The sequence below is a fragment of the Cyprinus carpio genome, chromosome B5 (assembly GCF_018340385.1).
Source record: "Cyprinus carpio isolate SPL01 chromosome B5, ASM1834038v1, whole genome shotgun sequence".
NCBI classification, from domain to species: Eukaryota; Metazoa; Chordata; class Actinopteri; order Cypriniformes; family Cyprinidae; genus Cyprinus; species Cyprinus carpio.
Window position 1 is genome coordinate 6,275,305 of NC_056601.1, and position 23,937 is coordinate 6,299,241.

The following is a 23,937-nucleotide window of genomic DNA, read 5'->3' on the forward strand; positions in this document are numbered from 1 at the left end:
CTCTAGTGTTACAGTTCCAGGGATACCCATGAAGACAGTAGCAAAGATAACCTTTAAGAAAATCATTCATATAAGCTACTAGTCTTTTCCTTTCCTATTTTGAGTTTCCACATGTACAACTGTCTAAACCAATAAAATAGAACAAGTATAGATGAACTGTAAAAATTAAAATTATTGTTTCTTTAAAATAAAATTGTTTCTTTTAACCATCATATAAAAAACTGAATAAAAAAGTAGCAATAGATTTTATACAAATGTAACCACATTTAGACACCTAAAATATATAGATTTTAAAACATAAAACCCTCCTGTATCTTCAGCCCCCCTGCGACAGTGACAAATATGGATTTTGAGATTTAATAAATAAACAAACAAATAACAAAACAGCCATCAAAGTTGCAAACATTGATTTATTGCAGTCAGTTATTTGAGTGAAGTGTAGATTATCTACTTCTCAGTCCCACAGCATTGTTACACCATGACAACATAAACAATTAATTATGGCTGTAAATGGTCATACTATGTTCTATTTTCTAGAGATACTTTCACTAATATCCTCTGGGGGGAAAAAAACCCTGTTGAAACTCTGTACAGAACACGTACATTTCAACACAAGTAAGAACATATGAACAATTCTCTACAGCAACATACTGTGTTGGGGCACATAAATATCTACTAATAATTACCATCTTAAAACATAAACAAACAAAAACAGAAACCTATGACCTAAAGGTACAACAACTGCATCAGGGCAAGTGATATTAAATATGTCCATGGCATGTGATCAGTCAATCACTGTCATATTCCTCAATTAAGAGGTCTTCCTCATCCAAAAGGGCTTCAGTGCTTGTTGGCTGGGGCTGGCTGGCAGGAAGTTCCCCAGGAGGATCCTGGCTGTTTGGCAATGTGGGCTCAGTTGTGGCATTTCCTGCTGTGGATTCTGGGTCAAGGGACCGAGCAGCAGCAGTATCTTCATTTTCACTGTCAGCATCCAAAATGCCAGGGTCTTTGTCATTAAGTGCTTCAAGTCTCAGCCTGAAAATAAAGACATATGATATAATAAACCATTTGAGAAATTTTTCAAATGCAATAATACTTTAAAAGTTTTGTTTATCTCACCTTCCAGGAACCCTCTTTTGAGAAAGATGGCCAACATTTTGGATGAAGGCTATTTGAGCTGATATGAGAAAGATGAAAAATATATTAAATAGAACAAAATGACAAAGCTGAATTATGTATGAGGAGAAATGCACCATTCATTTTTGACCAAAGTCTAGCATACTTGTGTAGGAGGCAGAAAAATAATAAATAATGAACTTGAAAGATTATGGTATGCAGTTTGATAAAAAAAATTTTTTTTTGATTTAATGGTGTATTTGTATATTTTGTGAATGCTAAGGTCACATATTCACCTTGATTTCTCATTGGGTTGGTGAGCTTTGCAAGGTAAGGCACCAATTCTGTCAGGAGGCTCACAGGAGTAAGGCAGAAATTTAAGAAGAGCGACTGTGCGGTCAGGTAATTCTCTCGATACTATCACAAAACCAGGGTTAAAATATATCAATATGATACATTAACAATTACTTAAAATGCTGAATAATACAAGTACAACAGATAGATAAAGTAAAAAATAAATATACCGTCTTGTTTATGTGTAGCCAATGCGGTTTATGAAGAGGCCTGAATCCGGCATTGGACTGGCTGCTAGCATGTGCTCGAGAAGAGTTTGAGTGCATAAGACCTCTAGTGGCCACTGATGAGCCATATTCCACCATAGTCGACCTTGACTGTGAAAAGATGAACACCATTTCAACAAAAAGTTGTTGCTAAGATACTACATAATAATAGTCCGCAGAAACCAAATGTTACATCTTAGAGCAACCCTGCATATTCCTATGTGTGTTATTATGGAAGTTCAATAGCATTTGCACTCACGCTCCACTCTGCTGTCAGGAAGTCTGCATCAGAGAGGTACTCGCTGGCTCGTGCTATATCCTCCACATCCGAAAAGAAGTCAGGGTAGTTCTGATGCAGGTAGAGGTTGAAGAATTCCCCAGACATATGGGAACGCTCAATGACCATCTGAGGAAAATATCATAATTAACATTAAAACAGATGAAACTTTTTATATAGTGCAATTTATGACATAAATTAATAATTACTTCAGGATCAACAAGTAGTTTGTCCCTCTGATGATCTGTTAAATGTGAAGGCAGCTTGGGTGCTTGAGAGCTTTCATAGCTTTCACCTAAAAATCACATGTCATCCATAGGTATAAATGTGAATGAATTTTCAAAGTTCATGATGTACAACATATCATAGTAATCGGAGAAAAACATTTTGGCAAGAAAGATTGAAAAATGGGAGTTGAAAATGACTAACGTTTGCAGTAGAGGATTTTCCCTAAAGCTCTGAAAAGGAAAAGTGAAGCATCTTTCCCTCCAATAGCTGGCCTTTCATCCTGCATGTCTGTTGATTTTAAAGACTTGCTCCTTCCCTTTGCCCTCACGACAGGTTTTGCTGTGGATTTGCCCTTCTTGGAAGCCCAGAGTCTTTTCTCCAGACAACTATCTGAGAATTGAAAAGAATGAATGCATAATTACAGCTGTAAACTTATTTTAAAGAATAACAGAATCAATTGCTTCTATATACTACATAAACAGGTTCAGTAACTATTTCGTCACCGGTAAATGAAGAAAACTGCAAGCTGTTGATGGCACTGCGAATATCTCCTGAACTTCCTGAGCAAAGAAGATCTAGAGCAGCTTTATCAGGAACCGAGATCCTGCCAGAACTCTGCAAAGACCATATGCTGAGTGAAGTATTTAGGATCGCGGGGTCAAAAATATCTGCTCAGAAGCCATAGAAAAGCAAACCACACAACCTACCTTTCCTGCCTCAATAGTTACGATGCGGCTTAGGACCTTCATCATACTGGTGGGGGCCACAGGGTTAAAACTGAAAAAAAGAGATGCTTTTCTTATGACGACCTCGAATATTTTTAACTAAAGATTTCTGAAAAATGAAATTGGTTGTATTTGTACCTAATGCTGTGAATTTCAAGTTCATGCAGAACATCCTTAAAGAGAAGTCTGGAGTTCTTGTCCCCACTGAGACTATCGGACACAATCAGGACCAGTGGGCACCGACCAGTCTTAAAATTGCCTAAAGGAACAAGCAAAAATAAGGACAATGATATGCAAGATACCAGTGACAACTAATTATTAACAATACTTCAAAACAGTTCTAGTGCTCACCTGAGTACATCGTGCAAGCACCCTGGTTGCCTATAGAACTGGTTTGGAAATTCCTGAGATAAAACAAGAAACAGTTTTTTAATTAAGTATTATTTATGTTCAGTTTCTCATCATCCTTTTTATCAATTGTATTTTACTTGCCCAACTCTTTCTCTTTTGTATAATGTATTTTAGATATATGCAAAAAAAAAAGTTTTTCAACATCATAGTGATATTTTTGAAGAGCAGTTCTGTGCAATACCTCTATAAGAATTATTTTCCTGTCTTCAGTCACTTTCTCTCCGCTCATTTGTAGACGGTTGTATTTGTTGGCTCTTAGCAGGAACTGTTGGAATAACCCTGTTTGTGAGCTGCCATGGAAACTGTTAAACCTTGAATCTGTTGGAATAAAAAGGTCAGAGGAATAAGCTAAAAAAAAAAAAGATAATATACAAAGAGACTGAGATATTACTTCATCCATATATGATTCTGATATGTGATAAAAAATAGGGGTGCTAAATAATTATCATTGACTAGATATTACGCATGGTGTCACAACATGAACATCAGTCACGTCTAGCAAGAAGAAGACTCCTGACCCGGATCAAAGCTTTGTGTGAACAAATCCTCAGTTTTGTACTGCGAGGTGGTGGAGGGATTTGACCACTCTTGGATCTGAAAACCCAAATCCTTGGCAAGAACTTGGACAGTTGCCGTCTTCCCACATCCTGAGGGGCCAGTGAGCAACAGAATGGCGCCACCCTGTGGAGCCATAACCACAAATACAACACAGAGCATAAAAAACAATTCCCAAATGACTCAATAAACATACATCACCCAACATACAGTACATCATGCTTGTCAGACCTTTTTTGATTTGTCCAAATTAACTCTCAACCAGCTTTCAACTTCTTCAACTTTCTTTTTGTGGACTGCCAGTTCGGCCTGTAAGAAAGAAAAAAAAGCATTTAAACCATCAAAGCTCGTAGATTGAGATAATAGCGATATGAAAATGTTAAGTAACAGACAAATGTGTTCTTAGGAGCACAATCTATCTCAGAGTAAAATAGTTTGTATGACCTAGACTAGAGTACTCAGCCCTACTGTATGTAATCTAATTTACGGCAGTTTTCAGATCAAACTTTACTTCAATCACACAACTAAAAGTGTTAGAGAGGCATTGGAACTAAACTGCAGGAAGGTAGATTTTCCATGAACTGTACCAAGCACGCCTGGGACACACAATTTCTGTACCTGTGATTGGGGAGCATACATATCCACCCAAGGCTCATCCTGGTCTGGTTTATATGCTTCACTTGACACACTGATCTGGTTGCTGGACACATGAGAATCTACTTTCCTCTTCCTGGATTTCTTCTCTGCTTGGTTTCCAGCAGACGGCCAGCGGGTAGTTTTGCTTTCCCCTGAGAGTGGCCCCGTTTTCAGGGACCTGTTCACGCCTCCCAAAAGTTCACCAAATGATGGTTCCACCCAGCTGTTTAGCTTAACAGGAAATACAAGCAGAACACATATAGTACATCCTCATATATTCTCAGGATGGAGGGGATCTTTTTGGATATGAAAAAAGAAAGAATGATCAAAAGTACTTTTAAAGATGTTACATACTTTTCCTGAGGACTGCTTTCCTCCCAGAGACAGCTTTGACATCATCAATTCTGACGTCCCATTCAGTTACTCCATGCAAAGCTGCGCTGGGATGAAAACCAAATAATTTACATAATTTATAAAACGGCAAAGATGGGATTCCCCTCTGCGGGTTTACGAGAGGACATCAGTAGTAAATGTTAGTATAATTCGTATAACTTCGTGTTATAATCACAAGTGGAGCAAACTTTACCACAAAACATGTTTTAGAAGAACTCCAGACGTTTAATAAAAGCGTTATCCGGAATTTTGGCCAAGTCTATTAATCAGAATTCAGCAAGTTCGCTTCTGACCGTTAGCGCGACTTAACGAATGTCAAGTTATCAAGCCAAATCAACCAAACCGTGGCTAGTACACTGTTTAGGCAATACAGTATAAACTTACCCTGGTCATCTCTACAGACGATCTTTTGTAGAACAACAATGCCGACTATTTGTGTTTGAAAGTAACAAGTAACATTGTGCTAACTATCCCTTTAAAGCTGTGACGAACCGCCCCTCCGCTGGCGCATAATGATGACGCCACAATTTTGAACACGTTTTTATTTTGCTCTATGCTGTGACAAGCACATCATAAGATATGACCAACGGATTATTTACATATCATATGTTTTTGTATGCTTATTGATACTGAGCATCCAGCAGCTGAGATTTGTGGAAAACCAGCTGTGTTATTAATTGCATTATTTCCACGTGTGACATCTTGCAATGAGGATCATGAAGAGACCAAACATTCTTCTTACAGGTAACGCTAGTCTACATTTTATTAGGTTGTTCCTAATAATAAATGTAGTTCGAATGTATTAAGTAGGTATAGCAATGATCAAAAATACTAGTAGTAATAATAATAATAATAAAATGATGTTTTTCATGATTGCTAAACATTGATATGCTTCCTCATGAACGAGCAGGAACCCCTGGTGTAGGAAAGACCACTCTTGGCAAAGAGCTGGCTCAGAGAACAGGACTAACCTTTGTGAATGTTGGTGATTTGGCACAGGAGGGTAAGTTATTATTCTTTGAAATAAAAGTTTGTTGTTTATTTTTAAGAATTAGTTTTAAAAATATTTAAATTTTTCTCTTTAGGTCAGTTGTTCGAAGGATTTGATGAAGAATACCAGTGCCCTATATTGGATGAGGACAGGGTATGTACTATTGTAATGGATCTAATTGTTCCCCCTTTAACTGGATGATGTAGTCACAGAATTTTAACAGTGTAATCTTGAGCAAAATACTTTTTATGGTGTTTTATTAGATAGGGGTATGCTATTCACCATTCAGCAGGTTATTGAATCCGCACCGATCACCAGTCAAAAGCAAATCCAACAGGCTGCACATAATAAAACAAAATGTTAAAGACAGTTTCATTGTTTTAGGTTGTGGATGAGCTGGAGGACAAAATGGGAGATGGAGGCGTGATTATTGATTACCATGGCTGTGATTTCTTTCCTGAACGCTGGTTTGACATTGTTTTTGTCCTCCGCACAGACAACACCAATCTCTACAATCGTCTTGAAAGCAGGTTTGTGTTCATAACAGTTAACAGTAATGTTTGTTACGTATGTGGTATATCAGATTCGGCCTTTTTGACTACTTTCGTTATCTTTATCTTTTTAAAATCGATCTGGGATGAACAACACAGCGAACAGTTTAGAAAAAAAAAAAACATTTAAAATCATCCTAGGGCAGATAAAAATTCCCCTTATTGGAGAATAACTTGTATAGCATATTCAGACAGTCTTAGTGCTTAAGAGAGTACAGTTCAGCAGTCATTTACGTACAGTGTGGCTGTATGCTTCCTGTCGCAGTGATTTTTTCAAAATATTTTTAATTTTCAGAGGGTACATAGGAAAGAAGCTCCAGGACAATGTGCAGTGTGAGATTTTCCAGACTATCTATGAGGAAGCCATGGAAGCCTACAAGGAGGAGGTAGTCCACCAGCTCCCCAGTAACACTCCTGAGGACCTGGAGAGGAATCTGGAGCAAATTGTTCAGTGGATTGAACAATGGACGAAAGACAACAATTGACATGAGACATTATATGTGAAAGGCTCAAACACTTTTTGAGTTCATGTCAAAGTATGAGACAGACATCACATTTCATAGTTATTGTTTCCCCAAACAGAGTGGTGTTCTTTTCACTATCATTGAGCTAAGGACTTAAAATGTGTGGGGCTGTTAAAAATTACTCGATTTGAAATGAGTTAAGCTTGCTTTCAAAATGAATGGAAGAAATAAATATTTTTGTACAGTATATAAAAGAGACTCTGTCTTTTGACTAGTTTTATTTTATTTATTTTTTGATTAAATTATCAAAGAAAAATTTACATTCTTTGATAAATGATTGTTTAGCTGCCACCAAATACCAGAAACATTTTACATCTGTTAGTAAGTGGAATTTAGGATCAAATCTAATTCACAAAAATAATGGTAAATTACATGGGTGTTTCTCTTTAAATCATGGATCATAAGTACAGAATTAGTTTATACTTAACATAATTAGATTAAATGGGCAACTCCTAAACGTAGCTACACTAAGTCTTATTTCTAGTAGGGAAAAAGTCACTCATGATGGATTCTACTTGTGCTTTATAGTTTTATTTTCTCTCTTATTCTCTCCTTTAATGCTCTAACAATCAAACCATCATATCTACTTCTAGTCCAGTCCCTCTGGCATATCATCAAGTGCAAGAATAAAAATAAAACTTATAATGATAATGATAATGAAAGAAACTAATATTTTTGTTGCCTCATGTTGGTGCTGCGCAATAAACTTTCTTTCTTTTTTCTCTCGAAAAGAATAAGGTGGAATAAGGTGGCCACATTAACAATATTCAATGAGTGATTAACATTAAGAAATGTAAAATTCTCAAATCATGTTAGGGTGCTGTGTTTTGCCTACATGTTTAGCAATCCAGACGAACAGATAAGCTTTTCTAAATTCTTACGAGTAGTAAATATTAACCGTTTATGTTGTCATTAAAGGCCTTTTGTACATACACGGCACTAACAGCGTCATCCTCTAAAAAAACAAAAAACCCACAAAATTTGTGTTGATAGATCAACTGATTTTTCATAATGAAGTGTTTCATCGCTTTCTTGTCAAACTGGTTTGTATGGTGACATCACACACTGGGGCAGGTCACGTGATCGTTTCCCTTCACCTGCAGGCCCAGTGGCGGAAGACAGGTGTAAGTATCGGTACAAGGTAAGACAGCGACGTTTTTTTACTAAAATACATATTTTTAGGGAAAAATATGCAGTCTGCACTCCCACATATTGAGTGTAGATAATGTATACGCTCATACAGTGCAAAATTAGTTCGTTTATTCATTTAGAATGACTTCAGAGCTTGAATGCATACTTCTGTTTTATTTCTTCACATTTTCTTTGTTGACTGGCTGTTTTCAAACCGCGTTAAGATCATGTCATTCAACGCAGATTTTGTGACATCGTTTCTATAAAGTCACATTTTTGCTAGATTTTTAAACTCACTTTTTAAGCTTGTTTGACCGGTGTGTAACTTGCTTGTTTATTTTTATTTCAGTTTGCTTTGTAAGGGGAAAACACCCTGTGAGGCAATGTAACTACCGTACCCAGGTAAGACAGTTACTGACTTCAGAGTTTTGTAGTAGGCTATACAGTGTGCAATGTTTTTATGCACATATCAGAAAGTATTTTACTGGTGCATTTTCATAGTGTAGATCACAACGTTGTAATTCCTACATTGACCAAAATATTTAAAACAATTTATTCAATGGTTAAATGTAGTATAAATAATATTCACCATGTTGGTTATATAATAGGCCATGGCATAACGGTAATTATTGGCTTATTAATATTAGATAGAATTAAAATATCAATGAATCCTTACTTTTATGTTTGTAAAAGATGTGCAAATGGCATGATGTCTGTTTGTATGTGACACAACACACTATAATAATGTGGATAAACTTTCTGATCCTCAGTTCGCTCAGCTGCTAGAACCATTCCCATGTCTTTTGGAAACGGGTCAGCGTCCCGCTTTGATCGGGTCCGCGAGATGCCTTACTATGATCAAGTGCCCATCGGCTCACTGCCATGGGGTCAGCAGGCTCCTTATCCACTCGGCGGTGAAGTGGCAGCATCTAGCTATGACAGTTTACCACCACCGCCTCTCCCCGAAAACCCTCCTGTTGGCCCAGATTTCTACCCGAGTGATGTTGAAGACCAGGTGGATGATGCCATGGACATCAAACCCGTCCGACGCTTCATTCCTGACTCTGTGAAGAACTTCTTCAGAGCCAGTGGCAACCGAGGTAGCAAGAAATTGACACTTCCACCACCACCACCTGATGTGAACGTCACCACCGAAGGCGTCCCGTGCTCTCCTCCACACTCACGTGCACCCTCACCTACAGCCCCCAGCTCTTACCTAGACCCTTATGGAGGGTCTGGAGGCAGCTACAATTCAAGGAAGGAGCAGGCAACGTTATTAGGGGAGCCGCTGGAATCGGTTTCCGGACGCTCTTTGCAGACGGCTTTGACTTACAGTGAGAAGGTGGAGGAATACAATCAGCGCTACGCGTATATGAAGTCCTGGGCTGGACTTTTGCGCATTTTGGGATGTGCAGAGTTGCTTTTGGGGGCTGCTGTTTTTGCATGCGTCTGTGCGTACGTGCACAAAGATAATGAATGGTTTAATATGTTTGGTTACTCCATGCATCAGATGTATGGGGGTATGTATGGGGGAACATCAATGGGTGGGATGTATGGAGGGACTGGAATTTCCTACTCGGGACCCTTGACTCCTTTTGTTATTGTGGTGGCTGGAGTGGCCTGGATAGTGACTGTCATTCTAGTAGTGTTAGGCATGACCATGTATTATCGTACCATTCTACTAGACTCCAGCTGGTGGCCAATCACAGAGGGTGTGATAAACTTGGTGTTAGCATTGCTCTACTTGTCAGCTGCAATTGTGTATGTGCGAGACACCGTGCGTGGGGGTCTCTGCTATTATCCACATTTCAATGCTGGGCCCAATGCGGGGTTTTGCCGAACAGAGGCTGGACAGAATGCTGCCATCATCTTCCTCTTTCTCAACATGCTGTTGTATCTCGTGGGAGCAGGCGTGTGTCTGAAGCTGTGGAGACATGAAGCTGCAAGGATGCGCAGAGAGAGAATGAGTCAAGATGTAAATTTCAAATCATTTGTTCTTTGAAATTGATTAACATAAAGTGAAAAATAATGCTCATAATTGTTTTCCCATTTTAGTAATAACAGTAAATGATCTCAAGTGTAGCTAACAAAATCAAATTTGCTTGCCTTTCTGTTCTTATTCGCACTTAGATGAAATCAGAAGGACTTCCGCTCAATATGGTAAGCCGTTAAATTTTAATATCAAGAAAAAAAATTTCAGATTTTAAAATCATTGTTGTAATGTACTATTTATAATCTCAGATTGGTGCCGGCTCAAGTGTCTCTGCGCCCATCCAAACCGCTCCAGTAATGTCCATTCCAGAATCTTATGATGGCACACCTGCCAACCCAGTTATGATGGAACCAGAGATCTTAAGGGGTCATATTCCCGCTGGCCACATCCCCAAACCTGTGGTCATTGCAGACTATGTGGCGTGAGTTTCAAAGAATACTTATGTTAACTGAAATCAATTAATTAATTCAGGCTACTTCATGAAATATATAAACTCTATTTTAATGAATCAACACTAGCCACATATTTAGGACTGGTTATTGTATGTTACCTCATGGTTTTTTTAATCTCTTATCCCTTTTGTATCTGAATGTTCACTCGAATCTTTCTCCTCACAGGAAATATCCCACAATCCAGTCTGATGAGGAGAGGGAGCAATACAAGGCTGTGTTTAATGATCAATATGCAGAATATAAAGAGTTGCATGCTGAGGTTCAGGTCTTAACGCAGAAGTTTGAGGAAATGGATAATCTGATGAGGAATCTACCACAGCGGCCTTCCAGTCAAATGGTAATTGTTTTAAACAGCAAATTCTTTCATAATTATTATACTTGCAGGTTTTATGAGCTTATATTATTTGAGAAACTACATGGAGTATTTGTAATTGAAAATTTGTTTGTCACATCACCATTAAAATGAATTAGTTAAGACTCAAAGATGATTAAAAACGTCCAACAGCTGGGGACCAATCACAGTACAATTCCTTTATACATTTATCTAAATAAATTTCTTTAAAATCTTTGTATTGAAACAGAAATATTTTAGATATTAATCTTGGTTTTCCTCCCACAGGAGCAAGAGAGAATCAATACCATTATTCAAGAGTATAACAGAAAAAAGGCTGTAAGTACTGTTAAATACTGTTAACTATTCTACTTCTAGGAGTTTTAAAGTAATATACAGAATACATGTTAGTTATTTTACTTTTCCCAGAAAAGCCAGGCCATGACCTATGTTCTACAAGTTTCTTTGACCTATTTCAAAACCTTCATCTGCCTTTTGCCTTTCTACATTCTTTAGTCTTTGCAAAAGAGTGACATAGTATCTGTCTCTGTTTGACTGCCACAAGCAGTAGAAACTGAAAAACTGGAAATGTTAGGAGGACATAAATGGAACTGTTGAAATGTTTACGTACTTCCTGTCTGTGTGTGAGTACACGCCAAAGATTACTTTACATGTTTCTGGTTGTAGGACCCGACATACCAGGAGAAAAGGGAGAGATGTGAATACCTGAAGAGCAAACTTGCACACATAAAGCAGAAAATTCAGGAGTATGACAAAGTAATGGACTGGAATGATGGTTACAGCTAAACAGAACTCCATTATAATTTCTTCAAAGAGGGTCCCAGAAAACAAGCAACTGGCCCAAAAGAAAACTGTCCATGGCTACACCTTCAGGAATTAATGGAGTTTTTGGTTTGGTCTTGGTATTGAAATAATTTCATATTGAATACAATAGAGCAGGAAAGTACAATGAAGGACACCAACCACTTTAAACCCAGCAATGAAAATGTCACCTTCTGATACTGATATACCATGTGAAACAACATCAGCAATGTTTTGATCATATATATCATATATGATATATATTTCTATATAAACTTTTTCTTTTAGAAGTATGTAATTTGAAGGAAATCACTGGAGTCTTTGAGCTTCCTGTAGTTAAGTGGAGATATAAATAGCTCTCGAGTTGTAAATAGCTCTAAAAATGGTATTTGTTTAAATAGCAGTATCTCTATAATGATCCTAAATTGCTTGGTATATTTATAGATTTCTTAGTTTAATTTTCACTTTTTGTGTGTTTTATACTGAACAGTCATGTGTGAGTTATATGTAGATTTTTTTTTTTTTATCACCATGTCCAACTACCTTCGATTTCATAATTTTTTTCATTGATATTGGAAGTAGATAAAATAAACAGGCCTGGCTCCACATTGTACTGGCAAGCATTTCCTTTTTGACAAAATGATGAACTAGAAGTTTACACTCAGAGATACATACTGCCTCTCATGTGTCTGCTATACTACATGGCTCAGAGCATTATAGTCCTGCTGTTATAGTTGAACTGTAGTAAAGTAATGTACACTTTTACTGGCTTGACAGCTCTGGAGGTATCATGTTACAAGCTGCAGTTGACTCCAGGAAGAAACGGTGCTCATACAACCTTATGCCTCATGAATATTGAATATGGTGTGTAATAATCTAGAACAATCCTGCATTAATCATTGGTATTGTTTGTATGGCAATTTATGGTAATTGAAACCATAACTACAGGTCTGAGCCATATGTTGCACTAAGGAGACAGACAATTAGCAAAGCACTTATGAACAACTTGCATCTAATTTCTAATTAAATGATGACTGGAGTGGATTTTAAAGATACCTCCCAGATTACAAATTCGTGATTTGAGCAATCAGAAATTCCATTGGTCTTATAATTTTTTTGCAATGTATGTGTATGTTTTCGTATTAGCTATTACAAGCGTAGCTATGCAAACCTCGTCTTGCTTCAGTGAAGTCGGTGCCGCGCGCACACGTTCAGGGCGGGGCTGCACCTGTGCAGGTGAGGATGGGAGGAGGCTGGTTTCACTGATGTGTTGTGAGAGAGACGGCAAATATACGAAACTCTCGGTATTCAGCGGGCGTTTCCTGAAGGCTGAGCGTTTTGCTGGTCCGTGAAATACTCCTGTAGGAGCGAGGAAGGGTTACAAAATATTTACCAGCTTTCACTGCTTTGGCAAGGAAGAGGGTGAGTTTCCGCGATACGATTCATTTATTTTCTATTTTGTAATTTGTTTTGAAATATTCTTAGCTGAATGCTGTAGCCCATTGCAGCCTATGTTGATGGTTGTTGTGTTTACTAATGCGCAGCTGAACTACGTTGCGCGGAACTAATTTTAGGAAATTTAAATAGCTGTACGCTAAGCGTCTTCTTTGTGTTTTTTGACAAGAAACCTTCGTAATGTGGTTATTCGTGTAAAATACAAGGCGTCATGTATCCTAATTCTGAGAATATTTTGACGTATTACTTTTTTTTTCGAATGTACACAAGCTGAAGTACATGTAACCTACTGATTTTTTAAAACTTGACCTCAAACGTTGATATAATATTCTCATATTTCTTTAATGAAAGCATGTTAGAAATCTGCAACTTATCCATACACAAAATAAATAAATGAAAATTACAGTGATATTAAGTTGTTTTGCTACAACCTACTGCCACCAGGCTGTGATGTAACTGTACACATTTTAATTCAAACCAGTAAAAACAATTCAAACAAAAATAGAAATTCATAAAACAGGCTGAAAACTCTAAAAAAGTTTTTTATCTCACAATAATTTATTGAAAAGCATTACAATTGTCGGCCATATTTTTTTTTATTTAAAATAAAATAAAGATTTGAAATAAATATATAATTAATCTATTTTTTATCCTAAACATTATTTCAGTGGTACTGATCATGATTTTATATCTACCTGGCTATACTGATGGTGTTACAGGACAACACTTGGTCCCTTTTTACAATTATGTAAAAAACAAATCAGATTCTGATTGCAGAGCCATTAATAACTGTAATGTAAAAAGCCACTTTGTATCTTAAGTTGTATCACCATCTCTGTATCTAGATTAGATCAAGGTCTGGGTTTTTGGTTTTATTTCCTCCAACAGTGCATTATAAGGCTATATCACGTTGATTCATCAATTATGTTTTTTCATTCTTACATTAGGTTAAACTCTGTGAAGTTTGTCCAGGAAGCTAACATCATGCCGAAAAAATCAAGTCGTCCTCCTGCATATGGTGGCAGACAGTAAGTTGCATTTTAGAGAAAGCATGTAATCATCCAATATCAGTAGAAACAAGTTTTCTTTATTGACCCTTTACTGCCTTACCGTAATGGTGTTATGAACTGAGCAGCATTGTTTTAGTACCATTGATATATTATTATAGTATAGTTTATGTTAATTATAGTATAGTTTATGATATATAGTATAGTTTATGATATATTATATTATAGTTTATGTTAATATTTTGAATTAAGCTTTTATTTTCTATTTTCACTTTCATTTTAGTTATATGTGTGTTTGTGTGTATATACAATATATATTTTACTTAAGTTAATTATTTTATTTCCAGTAAAGTGTTTTTATGGTTTTAGATTTAGTTTTAGTTAACTTTAATAACCCTGTATCTGAGTACAGTTTTAAAACATAATTAGTTAATAGTTTTCCTTTTACTCATCCATATTATCTCACTTTATCGTTTTAGTCACCACCGATCCTCCCATCGCACACCTTCTTACCACCCTGATGAAATGCTTCACTTTTACCGCTGGACGTCACCCCCAGGTGTCATGAAGATTTTGTGCATCATTATCATCATTTTGTGTGTGGCTGTGTTTGCCTGTGTAGCCTCCACACTGGCATGGGACTATGATGCCAGCGCCATGGGCCTCGGGGGTCTTGGGATGGGAGGCAGCTATGGTGGTGGATCATACGGCGGTGGATCGTACGGAGGTGGGCTTGGTGGATATGGAGGAAGTTACGGTGGGGGTCTCGGAGGCTACGGCTATGGAGGCGGCACATACATGGACCCGAAATCAGGCAAGGGCTTCATCATAGCAATTGCGGCAATCACCTTTATCACTGTGCTCATCATCTTCATCCTGGCGGTTTCGAGACAGAACGCTGCACAGTCTCCCTCATTCTATCTGGCCTCCATCATTATTTGTGCCATTCTGGCTGGTCTCATGCTCATCGCCACCATCGTGTACCTGGTCGCTATTAACCCCACTTCTCAGACATCTGGATCCATGATGTACAGTCAGATCTTGCAGATGTGTGCACAATACAAGAACCAAGATCAGGCCTCTGGCATCTTCATTAATCAATATTTATACCACTACTGCGTAGTGGAGCCTGAAGAGGTGAGCATGTTCTCCTGACTGAGAGTAGGCCATCTTCATAAAAATATTTGTTCAGTTCAGGTTGGCTATTATCAGACACGACGTAATACTTTCTGTTGTGTAGAAATTCTAGTTGAGATTTTTGCAAACACAGAAGCCAATCTGCCACATTGTCCTCTATATTGTTGTTCATTTGCAGTGCTATTTAAAGTGTTTTATTTCTTTTTTTCTCTTCAAGCCATTGCCGTTGTTCTTGGGTTTCTGGTTGTGGTTGGATTGATCATCTTACTTGTGTTCGCGGTGAAGACCCGAGGGCAGATCAGGAGATATGGCAGGGAGCGTGTTCTGTGGTATGATGTGAAGACCATCACCGACGGCCTCACGTCTCAAGGCATCGGGGAATGGGTAAGAATTTTCACTAGCAAATTCCACAAAAGATACGTTTCATTTCATGTTCATGTTAGTTCTGTATTTTTCTTTATTCGGTACAACACATGGATTTATGATGTCATGAAATTTAATACTGTTTGTAGCACTTAGGTTGTGTTACTACTACTACTATATAATACCAAGAATGCTTCTGGATACATCTTGTTTTATTTTCAAAGGTCGCTATGTGGTGCCTATAATTTCTCCACTGTTTTTAGGAGTGTCACTGCTCTTGAACATTACTATTAAGACCATCCATTAAGAGAAATTTCAGTGAAATATTTCCATGTAGAGGTGTTTTTATATCTAGTTTCAGGGTGTGTCCTCTTAAGCACTTTCACTTGATGGAAAAGGTGATTATGATCCAAAATTCCATGAAGAAATACATTGAACACTTAATAGTGACTTAAAAGTTTATAAACTGGTAGGTGGGAATTGTTAGACCAAAAAACATTAGCATGTTCTAGTGTTATTAGGTCACTCCATTGGCATTGTTCTTACACAGTTCACAATGTAAGCAGTTTTGTCCTTTATGTCACGATGGTATTTGTGGAAGTGGTGGAACCGGTTTTGCCTGGCTTTAATGTTTGTCCAGGCTATTTACCATACAAAAAGGACGGCTGAGTGCATTGGAGGAAACAGAGAGGCTCAAGTAAAAGAGGCCTACAGCAACACTTACAGGAGTGACAGACTACCAAATAATGAGTGAAAATGTTTTGAGATGACAAATGTTGTCATGCTGGCTGTATGGAGGGGTGGGGTATTAAAAACACTCTGGAGAAAAGAAAAAACACCTTTTGATGCAGTATTAAGATTGCTACAAACAGGGCTTTTAACAGGTTTTAGTGTCAATTTTTTTATTGTTAAATGCACATTGTTTCCAATTAAATATGAAACAGTTGAAGGGTGAGCTAAATACCTTTTTTTATAGAATTGCCTGCAGTAAAGTTATTTATTTTTTCTTTATTTATATGAAATGTCTAGATAGGAACTCAGACTTTCTTTATTTTTTCTTCAGGTTAATAATGTTTCTGGAGATCCAGAAACTTTTGTCAATGACCACAATGATCAAATCAGGGTTACACAGCCAATGGTTTACAGCCAGAAACCAATTTACCTTCCAAGGTAGGTCATCTAAGTGCTTTTGAAGATTTGATTGCAAAACCAAATGCATTACTTTTCATCTTTCTGTAAACTTTGTTCTGTGGCTGTTCTACAATATGTTTGATTATTATAGATGTGAATTACATTTGTAGTGGTTGACTATAATGATAATGTCTGTATGCAATTTATTTAATAATCACAAATGATTAATTATTTAATTATTAATCACAAATAAAATGTACACAAAGTCACATTGTAAGCAGAATGACCACAGACAGACTCAAAATGTTCGGTCTGCTCAATATTAGTCTGCCACAGAGTGAAGGAATCCAGGAAATCTTGTCCCTGTATGAATAGGACCTGGTGATTTTTTTTTGTTTTTTTTTTTTTGTTTTTTTGTTATGAACATGAGTAACCAGTTTCACAAACTGATTATGTGAACTGACTGAAACTACTGTGACCAGAAAGCTATTCTCACTGTCAGTTACAATCAAAATTGTAATAATGTCACACCCAAGTTATTAACAAAATTGCTGTTGGTGGTGGTGGTGGTGTTTTTTTTGTTTTTTTATCAAAAGTTGTTCTGACGTGACAAGCTCTTTAAGTGGACTGAAGGGCAAACTAAGAGACTATGACACTGGAGAGTCTGGAGATGAGCTGGACACTGACTATCAAAGGTGAGGGAAATCTTTGAGTTATAGTTGGTAGTACTGGAGCATTTTTTTTTTTTTTTTTTTTAAAGGCCCAGCATTTGTGACTTTATGTAATTAGTAACACTCTCGTCATATTTTCCCCTTTACCTCTATTTTGTGCTGCCATGCTCTCAGTGAGTATCCTCCCATCATTAATGAGCAGGAGAGGATTGAGTACAAGAGAGAGTTTGACAGAGACCACATGGAGTACAAGCGTCTTCAGGCTGAGCTAGATGATATTAATCAGGGCTTGGCAGAAGCAAATCGCGAGCTGGACAGCCTCCAGGAAGGCAGCCCACAGTTCATGGTATGTAATCTATAAAGTGAAACAAAAATTCACATACTTAAGATTATGGTTGGCAAGATTTACAGTATAAAGTCACTTAATCTGTGGTTTTCACAGTAATCTCTTTCACCTTTAAATAATAATAAAATTACTTCTTTAACAATATTAAGCATTCATTTAATAATATCTCTGCTGTTTTGATAAAATCATTGTTATTCAAATATGTTACGTTAATATATATTACTCTTGTTTTATTGTCTAAAAAGGATGCCATGGATGTATACAACAGGCTTAAAAGTTTGAAGAAGGTAAACTCTTTCGGATTAGAATATTGTGAATTTAATAATTTGTCACAGCTGTTAAAAAAACGATTATAGTACATAATGATTGTGACTTGAGTGTATAGGCAAATTCTGACCTGTTTTCTTTCTCACAGTCTTCAGACTATCAGATGAAAAAGAAAAGGTGTAAACAGCTGAAGACAAAACTGTCCTTGATCAAAAGAAGGGTCAGCGACTACGACCACAGACAATAAAACCTGGCACCGGAAACTCAGGAGGGTATATTACGTGACATGATGTTTTGTTTTGGGACTTTACTGTATCTGTATTTCTGTATTAAAAATCTGTATCACTGTATTACTATCAAGAACTGTATGGACGCTGTATGACAGGTTTTTGCTTTTGAGCCAAACTAAGCTTGATCAGAATATTGTGGTATCAATGAAGTATTTTGTTGTATTTTTTAAAGCTAGATGAAGTCTCCTTTTAAGCTTTTATCTTTATCCTCAGACATTTAGTCAAGTCAAAGTTAGTGTACCTTATATGAGACTGTGAGCACTTTTTGTTGTAGTTGTAGGGATCTTCAAGCAAAGACATTCCAATAATTTCTTAGTGGATTTTCTTTTTTTAACTTTCATGTTGATTGATCTGTCACCAGAATATAATCTATTCTTTTTTTAAGTGTACACTTATAGAATAGGTGTGAATTCGATTTCAATTATAAAGTTCATATAATTTGGTTCAAGTCAATTCTGTCAAATTTATAGAGAATTCAACAATTTTAATGGGGCAGGCGAATTGTGTTGAATGTACAGTACATTTTTTGCTCGTTATTTGTGTACATAGTAAAATAAAGCCATTCAATTTCCAAATTTATTCTTGTGTATTTATTTCAGCTTCTGAAATTAATTCAAGTGGGCAACCAAAAGCTAATCATAAACTGGTTTTATGGATCCATATATGGAGTCCCTCTCATAACTCGGAACTATTGTTTAGTTTTTGTACCGGAGGACATAATAAATCGACGGACAAGGGTTGCCCGAAAGTAAATACCGGGTGAATTGGATTGTTTTTATAGTCCACTGATCAAGTCACATATTAATATGTCCTTAGTACAAAAGTACAGTTAATAGACATTTTCCTGTATTTGCTGTTATAAGTTTTAAAGTACGAAAATCTATACAACGTATAAGGGAGTCTCTGTGAGGAGACCAAATGCAGAAATCTATTGAAACATCTGAGAGTACAAACCTTTCGGAAGAATAGAATAACTGTATAACATCCCCCCTAAAGAAAGCTAACAGTCTGTTAAAATTCTAAAACATGGATGAAGAACCAGAGAGAGCAAAACGCTGGGAAGGAGGATACGAACGAACATGGTGAGAAGTTGAGCTTTTATGTTTGTGCGTTTTCAATTTAAATGCATTATTTACCTCAAATTGCCACCAAAAAGTGGTCATTGTTAAAAAAATATATTTCTTAAAATATTATTTATACCGTCAATAATTCTCACTAAAAGTATAACACATAAAGGCTCAGAAACTACGGTTTAGTATGACTGTAAGGGGCATCACAAGACTGTCAGCCACTGATATCTATTAAAGCACGTGAGAACACATACACTGTAATGAGCAGCTGACATGTGTCTCTCTTAGGGAGGTGCTGAAGGAGGATGAATCTGGATCTCTCAAAGCTACTGTGGAGGACATTCTTTTCCAGGCAAAGAGGAAAAGGTACAGCACTCAAATGCAAAATATAAAAATCAGTTTGAGCTGATTGTACAGTACAGGTCAAAAGTTTGGAAACATTACTATTTTTAATGTTTTTGAAAGAAGTTTCTTCTGCTCATCAAGCCTGCATTTATTTGATCAAAAATACAGAAAAAAAATTTATTTTGTGATATATTATTACAATTTAAAATAATTGTTTTTAAATTTATTATACTTTAAATTATCATTTATTTATGTGATGCAAAGCTGAATTTTTAGGATCATTATCACATGATCCTTTAGAAATCATTCTAATATGATGATTCATTATCAAAGTTGGAAACAGTTCTGCTGCTTAATATTTTTTCAGAACATGTGATACTTTTTTAGGATACTTTGATGAATAAAAAGTAAAAAAAAAAGGAGCTATGTTTTTAAAATATAAATATTTTGTAATAACAATATACACTACTGGTCAGTAATTTGGGGTCAGTAATTTGTTTTCTTTCTTTTTTTTAAATAAAATCAATACTTTTATTCAGCAAGGATGTGTTAAATTGATAAAAAGTGATAGTAAAGAAAATATATTATTAGAATATATATTATTAGATTTTTTTTTTTTTTAATAAATGCAGTTCTTTATAACCTTTTATTAATCAAATATATTAGACAGCAGAAACTGTTTCCAACACTCATAATAAATCAGAATATTAGAATGATTTCTAAATGATCATGTGATAGACTGGATGTTACATGTGACACTGAAGGCTGGAGTAATGATGCTGAAAATTCAGCTTTGCATCACAGGAATAAATTATTTTTTTAAAGTATATTCAAATAGAAAACTATTTTAAGTTGTAATAATATTTCACAATATTACTGTTTTTTTCTGTATTTTTGATCAAATAAATGCAGGCTTGATGAGCAGAAGAGACTTCTTTCAAAAACATTAAAAATAGTAATGTTTCCAAACTTTTGACCTGTACTGTATATTGATTTGATATTCACTTGCAGTCTCTCTGTCACATTACAGAGTGTTTGAGAGTCATGGACAAGTTCGGCTTGGGATGGTAAGATCCATATTACTGTCCTCCATAGTTATATCATTATTTTCTGTTGTCGGAGACTTGCATATAATTCCCATCAAACCAGATGCGGCACCTCTTTGTGATCATTGACTCATCTAGATCAATGGAAGATCATGACTTAAAGCCCAACAGGCTCACCTCAACCTTGAAGGTTAGTAGCACTGCATCTGTAGTGGCGTATGGAAGCTTGACATTATATGAAATCTGTCCGAACTGATTTCATTTTGCATTCTTCAGCTGATGGAGTATTTTGTAGAGGAATACTTTGACCAGAATCCAATCAGTCAGGTAATGCACTTGTCTCTGTATCTGTCTATGAGTGTTTACAGCGTGTGCAGCTTCTGTTAACTGTACCATATTGTCACAGATAGGGATCATTACCACCAAGAACAAGAGGGCGGAAAAGCTCACTGATCTTGCAGGTTGATGCATTAGTATTATGTTTGCATGTTTTGATAAATTTTCTTTATCATTAAATTCACTTGACATGATTTTACTCTACCAGGGAACCCTAAGAAGCATATAGCAGCTCTGAAGAAAGCCGTGGACTCCACCTGTGTTGGCGAACCGTCTCTTTACAACTCTCTGAACTTGGCTATGCAGACACTGAAGTAAGGCACATGTCACGTCCATCTGGAACTGAAATGTAACAGTGTTGCATATCCCTTTATCGCAGTAACCGTATTTCTATTTTCATGCAGACACATGCCTGCTCATACAAGCAAAGAGATCCTGGTGGTTTTCAGCAGTCTTACCACCTGTGACCCAGCTAACATCTATGAGCTTATCAAAGTGAGTTTGAATGGTGTTGATGTCTGCATACTGCACTGGTTAGTGTATTTTGATGAACACCGATTTCTTTGTGGTCTTGTGTTTGAATATATCAACAGACTCTGAATGGTTTGAAGATCAGAGTGTCTGTGATCGGCCTGTCAGCAGAGGTCCGGGTGTGCACTATTCTCACAAGAGAAACTGGAGGTTGGTAGCCTTACTTTAACATGATTTCTCACTTGTGTAATGTTTTCTAAATTCTGTTTGACCCAATAGGATCCTACAATGTGATTCTGGATGAGAGTCATTTTAAAGAGCTGCTGATGCTGCATGTGAAGCCACCTCCAGCCAGCTCCTCCTCAGAGTGCTCCCTCATTCGCATGGGTAATCAGTCACTGTCACCACATTTACACATTTGGAGTAAAATGTTGAAAGTACAACATCTATTACTGGTAGCTAAAAGCTTAGTCAAAAATTAGCAAAAATGTTTAAGAAGTATGTAGAACTGGGAACATTCTGCTGTTTTTCTCATTTTATTTTGTATGTTTTTATGTCTTCATTGCACTTTGAATGTGAAACAGACCAGCATCAGTCCTGAATTATGTCTGGGAAATTGTGTATTTGTGTAAGCTACAATATCTTTAATGTCCATAATAATTTGCTTAGGTTTCCCCCAGCATGCCATAGCCTCCATGTCTGATCAGGATGCCAAACCCTCGTTCAGCATGTCGTGAGTACAGTTTAAATATTATTTTATTATGTTTTGATTAAAGTTTAAATCTTATGTGTTTTATTATGGTTTATTATTATAATTTAATATAACTGTTTTAATATAATGTAATACGATGTAATGGCAAAGCTGAATTTTCAACAGCCTTTATGTGTCACATGACCCTTCAGAAATCATTCTAATATTCTGATTTGGTGCTCAAGAAAGAATTCTTATGGTTATCAGTGTTAAAAACTGGTGTTCAGAATTTTACTGTTGAATATAATTTTTTAAAAAAGAAGAAAAAACATTAATTTGAAATAGAAATGTTTTGTAACCTCAAATATCTTTTTATTTAATTTTGAAATGTTTTGTGAATCATTTGTTATTTATTTTATTTATTAATGATATGTAAAAAGTTTGTTTTTTATCTTTAATGTATAGTTATATTATTTATAGTTTGAAATAATATTCATTATAGTTCATTTTCTAATATATTTTAGGCACCTGGACAGCGCTGGTGAACCAGGACTCACTCTTGGCGGCTACTACTGTCCACAGTGCAGGGCCAAATACACTGAGCTGCCAGTGGAGTGTAAAGTGTGTGGTATGTTCTCAGCATGTCCCTGCTCTTCAGTCCGTACACTAATTTTTTTGAGAGCATCAATGTGTTCCGTTCTCACAGTCTGTCTTCTCTCTTGTACAGGTCTGACTTTAGTTTCTGCTCCTCACTTGGCCCGTTCCTTCCATCACCTCTTCCCCCTTGAGGCCTTTCAGGAGACCCCACTGGAGGAGTATGATGCCGAGAGGTGAGCTCCACACTCACTCTGTGAAAACCCCTCTGTCTCATTCCAGCCAATTTCATAATCTGTCTTTTCAGGTTCTGTGAAGCTTGCCAAGGAGAGTTGAAAGACAAAAGTGTAGGTTTTCCAATTCCAAATCTTTTGCATGGGAACATTAATGATTTCTTGTTTAAAATGACATTTTCTCCTTTCTGCAGGTGTTTACTTGTCTAGCATGTAAAAAAGTGTTCTGCGTGGAGTGTGATCTCTTCATACATGACACACTGCACTGCTGTCCTGGCTGCATGCAGACTGACAGGACGTCCTGATGTAAGATGGTCTGACTACGAGATATCTGTGAACTTCAGTACAAGTAGAAACTGAGAGATGCAGAAGAAAAAGAGTTAGTCTGATCATTGAGGGTTCATGTAATGAAAGCCGATGCTTGTCAGATCTTTGGCATCTTTCTGTTTACTTGCATCTTGCATTGTGCTCAAGCTGTAACTGTATAAAGGGCGCCCCCTATGGGGAAAAGTGTCTCACTGGACCAAATGAAACCAGCAACAGAGGAAAAAAATTTCACTGAGAATGAAGAATTCCACTGAGTTGTAGTCGATTTAACATGACAGCTGTTTCTATATTTTGTTTCCTACAAACCATGTTAATATACTTGCATGTGCTCAACGACTCAGAAGCAAACCTGTAACTAGGTGTTGAGATGAATTTTTCTAACAAATAAAACATTTTTCTTTTAAAATCATACTGACTTTGCATGACTTGTTTTTGCAAACTAAATGATCACACACACACAC

General features: G+C 36.6%; 5 protein-coding genes across 5 annotated transcripts; 4 read left to right on the forward strand and 1 right to left on the reverse strand.

Moving 5' to 3' along the window:
* Positions 1-390: 390 nt before the first annotated feature.
* On the reverse strand, positions 391-5,413 carry rad17 (RAD17 checkpoint clamp loader component). Its single transcript, XM_042723913.1, is given in 18 exon segments — positions 391-1,035; positions 1,120-1,177; positions 1,413-1,533; positions 1,641-1,787; positions 1,936-2,082; positions 2,163-2,248; positions 2,383-2,571; positions 2,685-2,796; positions 2,889-2,958; positions 3,045-3,158; positions 3,160-3,165; positions 3,258-3,310; positions 3,499-3,635; positions 3,836-3,998; positions 4,104-4,181; positions 4,491-4,739; positions 4,863-4,943; positions 5,286-5,413. Coding segments are annotated over 17 exon segments (2,022 nt in total). The 5' UTR covers positions 4,908-4,943; positions 5,286-5,413; the 3' UTR covers positions 391-788.
* A 24-nt stretch (positions 5,414-5,437) lies between these two features.
* ak6 (adenylate kinase 6) lies at positions 5,438-7,154 on the forward strand. Its single transcript, XM_019103301.2, has 5 exons — positions 5,438-5,645; positions 5,812-5,904; positions 5,987-6,045; positions 6,277-6,422; positions 6,739-7,154. Exons 1-5 carry the CDS (start codon positions 5,609-5,611, stop codon positions 6,926-6,928), a joined length of 525 nt encoding a protein of 174 aa, XP_018958846.1. The 5' UTR covers positions 5,438-5,608; the 3' UTR covers positions 6,929-7,154.
* Positions 7,155-8,001: 847 nt separating this feature from the next.
* Positions 8,002-12,302, forward strand: marveld2b (MARVEL domain containing 2b). Its single transcript, XM_019103307.2, has 8 exons — positions 8,002-8,108; positions 8,448-8,500; positions 8,869-10,073; positions 10,229-10,258; positions 10,340-10,512; positions 10,709-10,880; positions 11,163-11,213; positions 11,562-12,302. The coding sequence occupies exons 3-8, from the start codon at positions 8,895-8,897 to the stop codon at positions 11,679-11,681; spliced, it is 1,725 nt and encodes a 574-aa protein (XP_018958852.1). The 5' UTR covers positions 8,002-8,108; positions 8,448-8,500; positions 8,869-8,894; the 3' UTR covers positions 11,682-12,302.
* A 575-nt stretch (positions 12,303-12,877) lies between these two features.
* oclnb (occludin b) lies at positions 12,878-18,928 on the forward strand. Its single transcript, XM_042723917.1, has 9 exons — positions 12,878-13,118; positions 14,099-14,179; positions 14,638-15,295; positions 15,512-15,679; positions 16,722-16,828; positions 17,386-17,484; positions 17,635-17,806; positions 18,052-18,093; positions 18,222-18,928. Exons 2-9 carry the CDS (start codon positions 14,136-14,138, stop codon positions 18,318-18,320), a joined length of 1,389 nt encoding a protein of 462 aa, XP_042579851.1. The 5' UTR covers positions 12,878-13,118; positions 14,099-14,135; the 3' UTR covers positions 18,321-18,928.
* A 120-nt stretch (positions 18,929-19,048) lies between these two features.
* Positions 19,049-23,885, forward strand: gtf2h2 (general transcription factor IIH, polypeptide 2). The gene is made up of 15 exons (XM_042723920.1): positions 19,049-19,445; positions 19,722-19,799; positions 20,809-20,845; positions 20,928-21,014; positions 21,101-21,151; positions 21,231-21,285; positions 21,369-21,474; positions 21,565-21,655; positions 21,754-21,841; positions 21,911-22,018; positions 22,301-22,364; positions 22,847-22,950; positions 23,050-23,152; positions 23,224-23,263; positions 23,344-23,885. The coding sequence occupies exons 1-15, from the start codon at positions 19,390-19,392 to the stop codon at positions 23,452-23,454; spliced, it is 1,179 nt and encodes a 392-aa protein (XP_042579854.1). The 5' UTR covers positions 19,049-19,389; the 3' UTR covers positions 23,455-23,885.
* Positions 23,886-23,937: the final 52 nt, after the last annotated feature.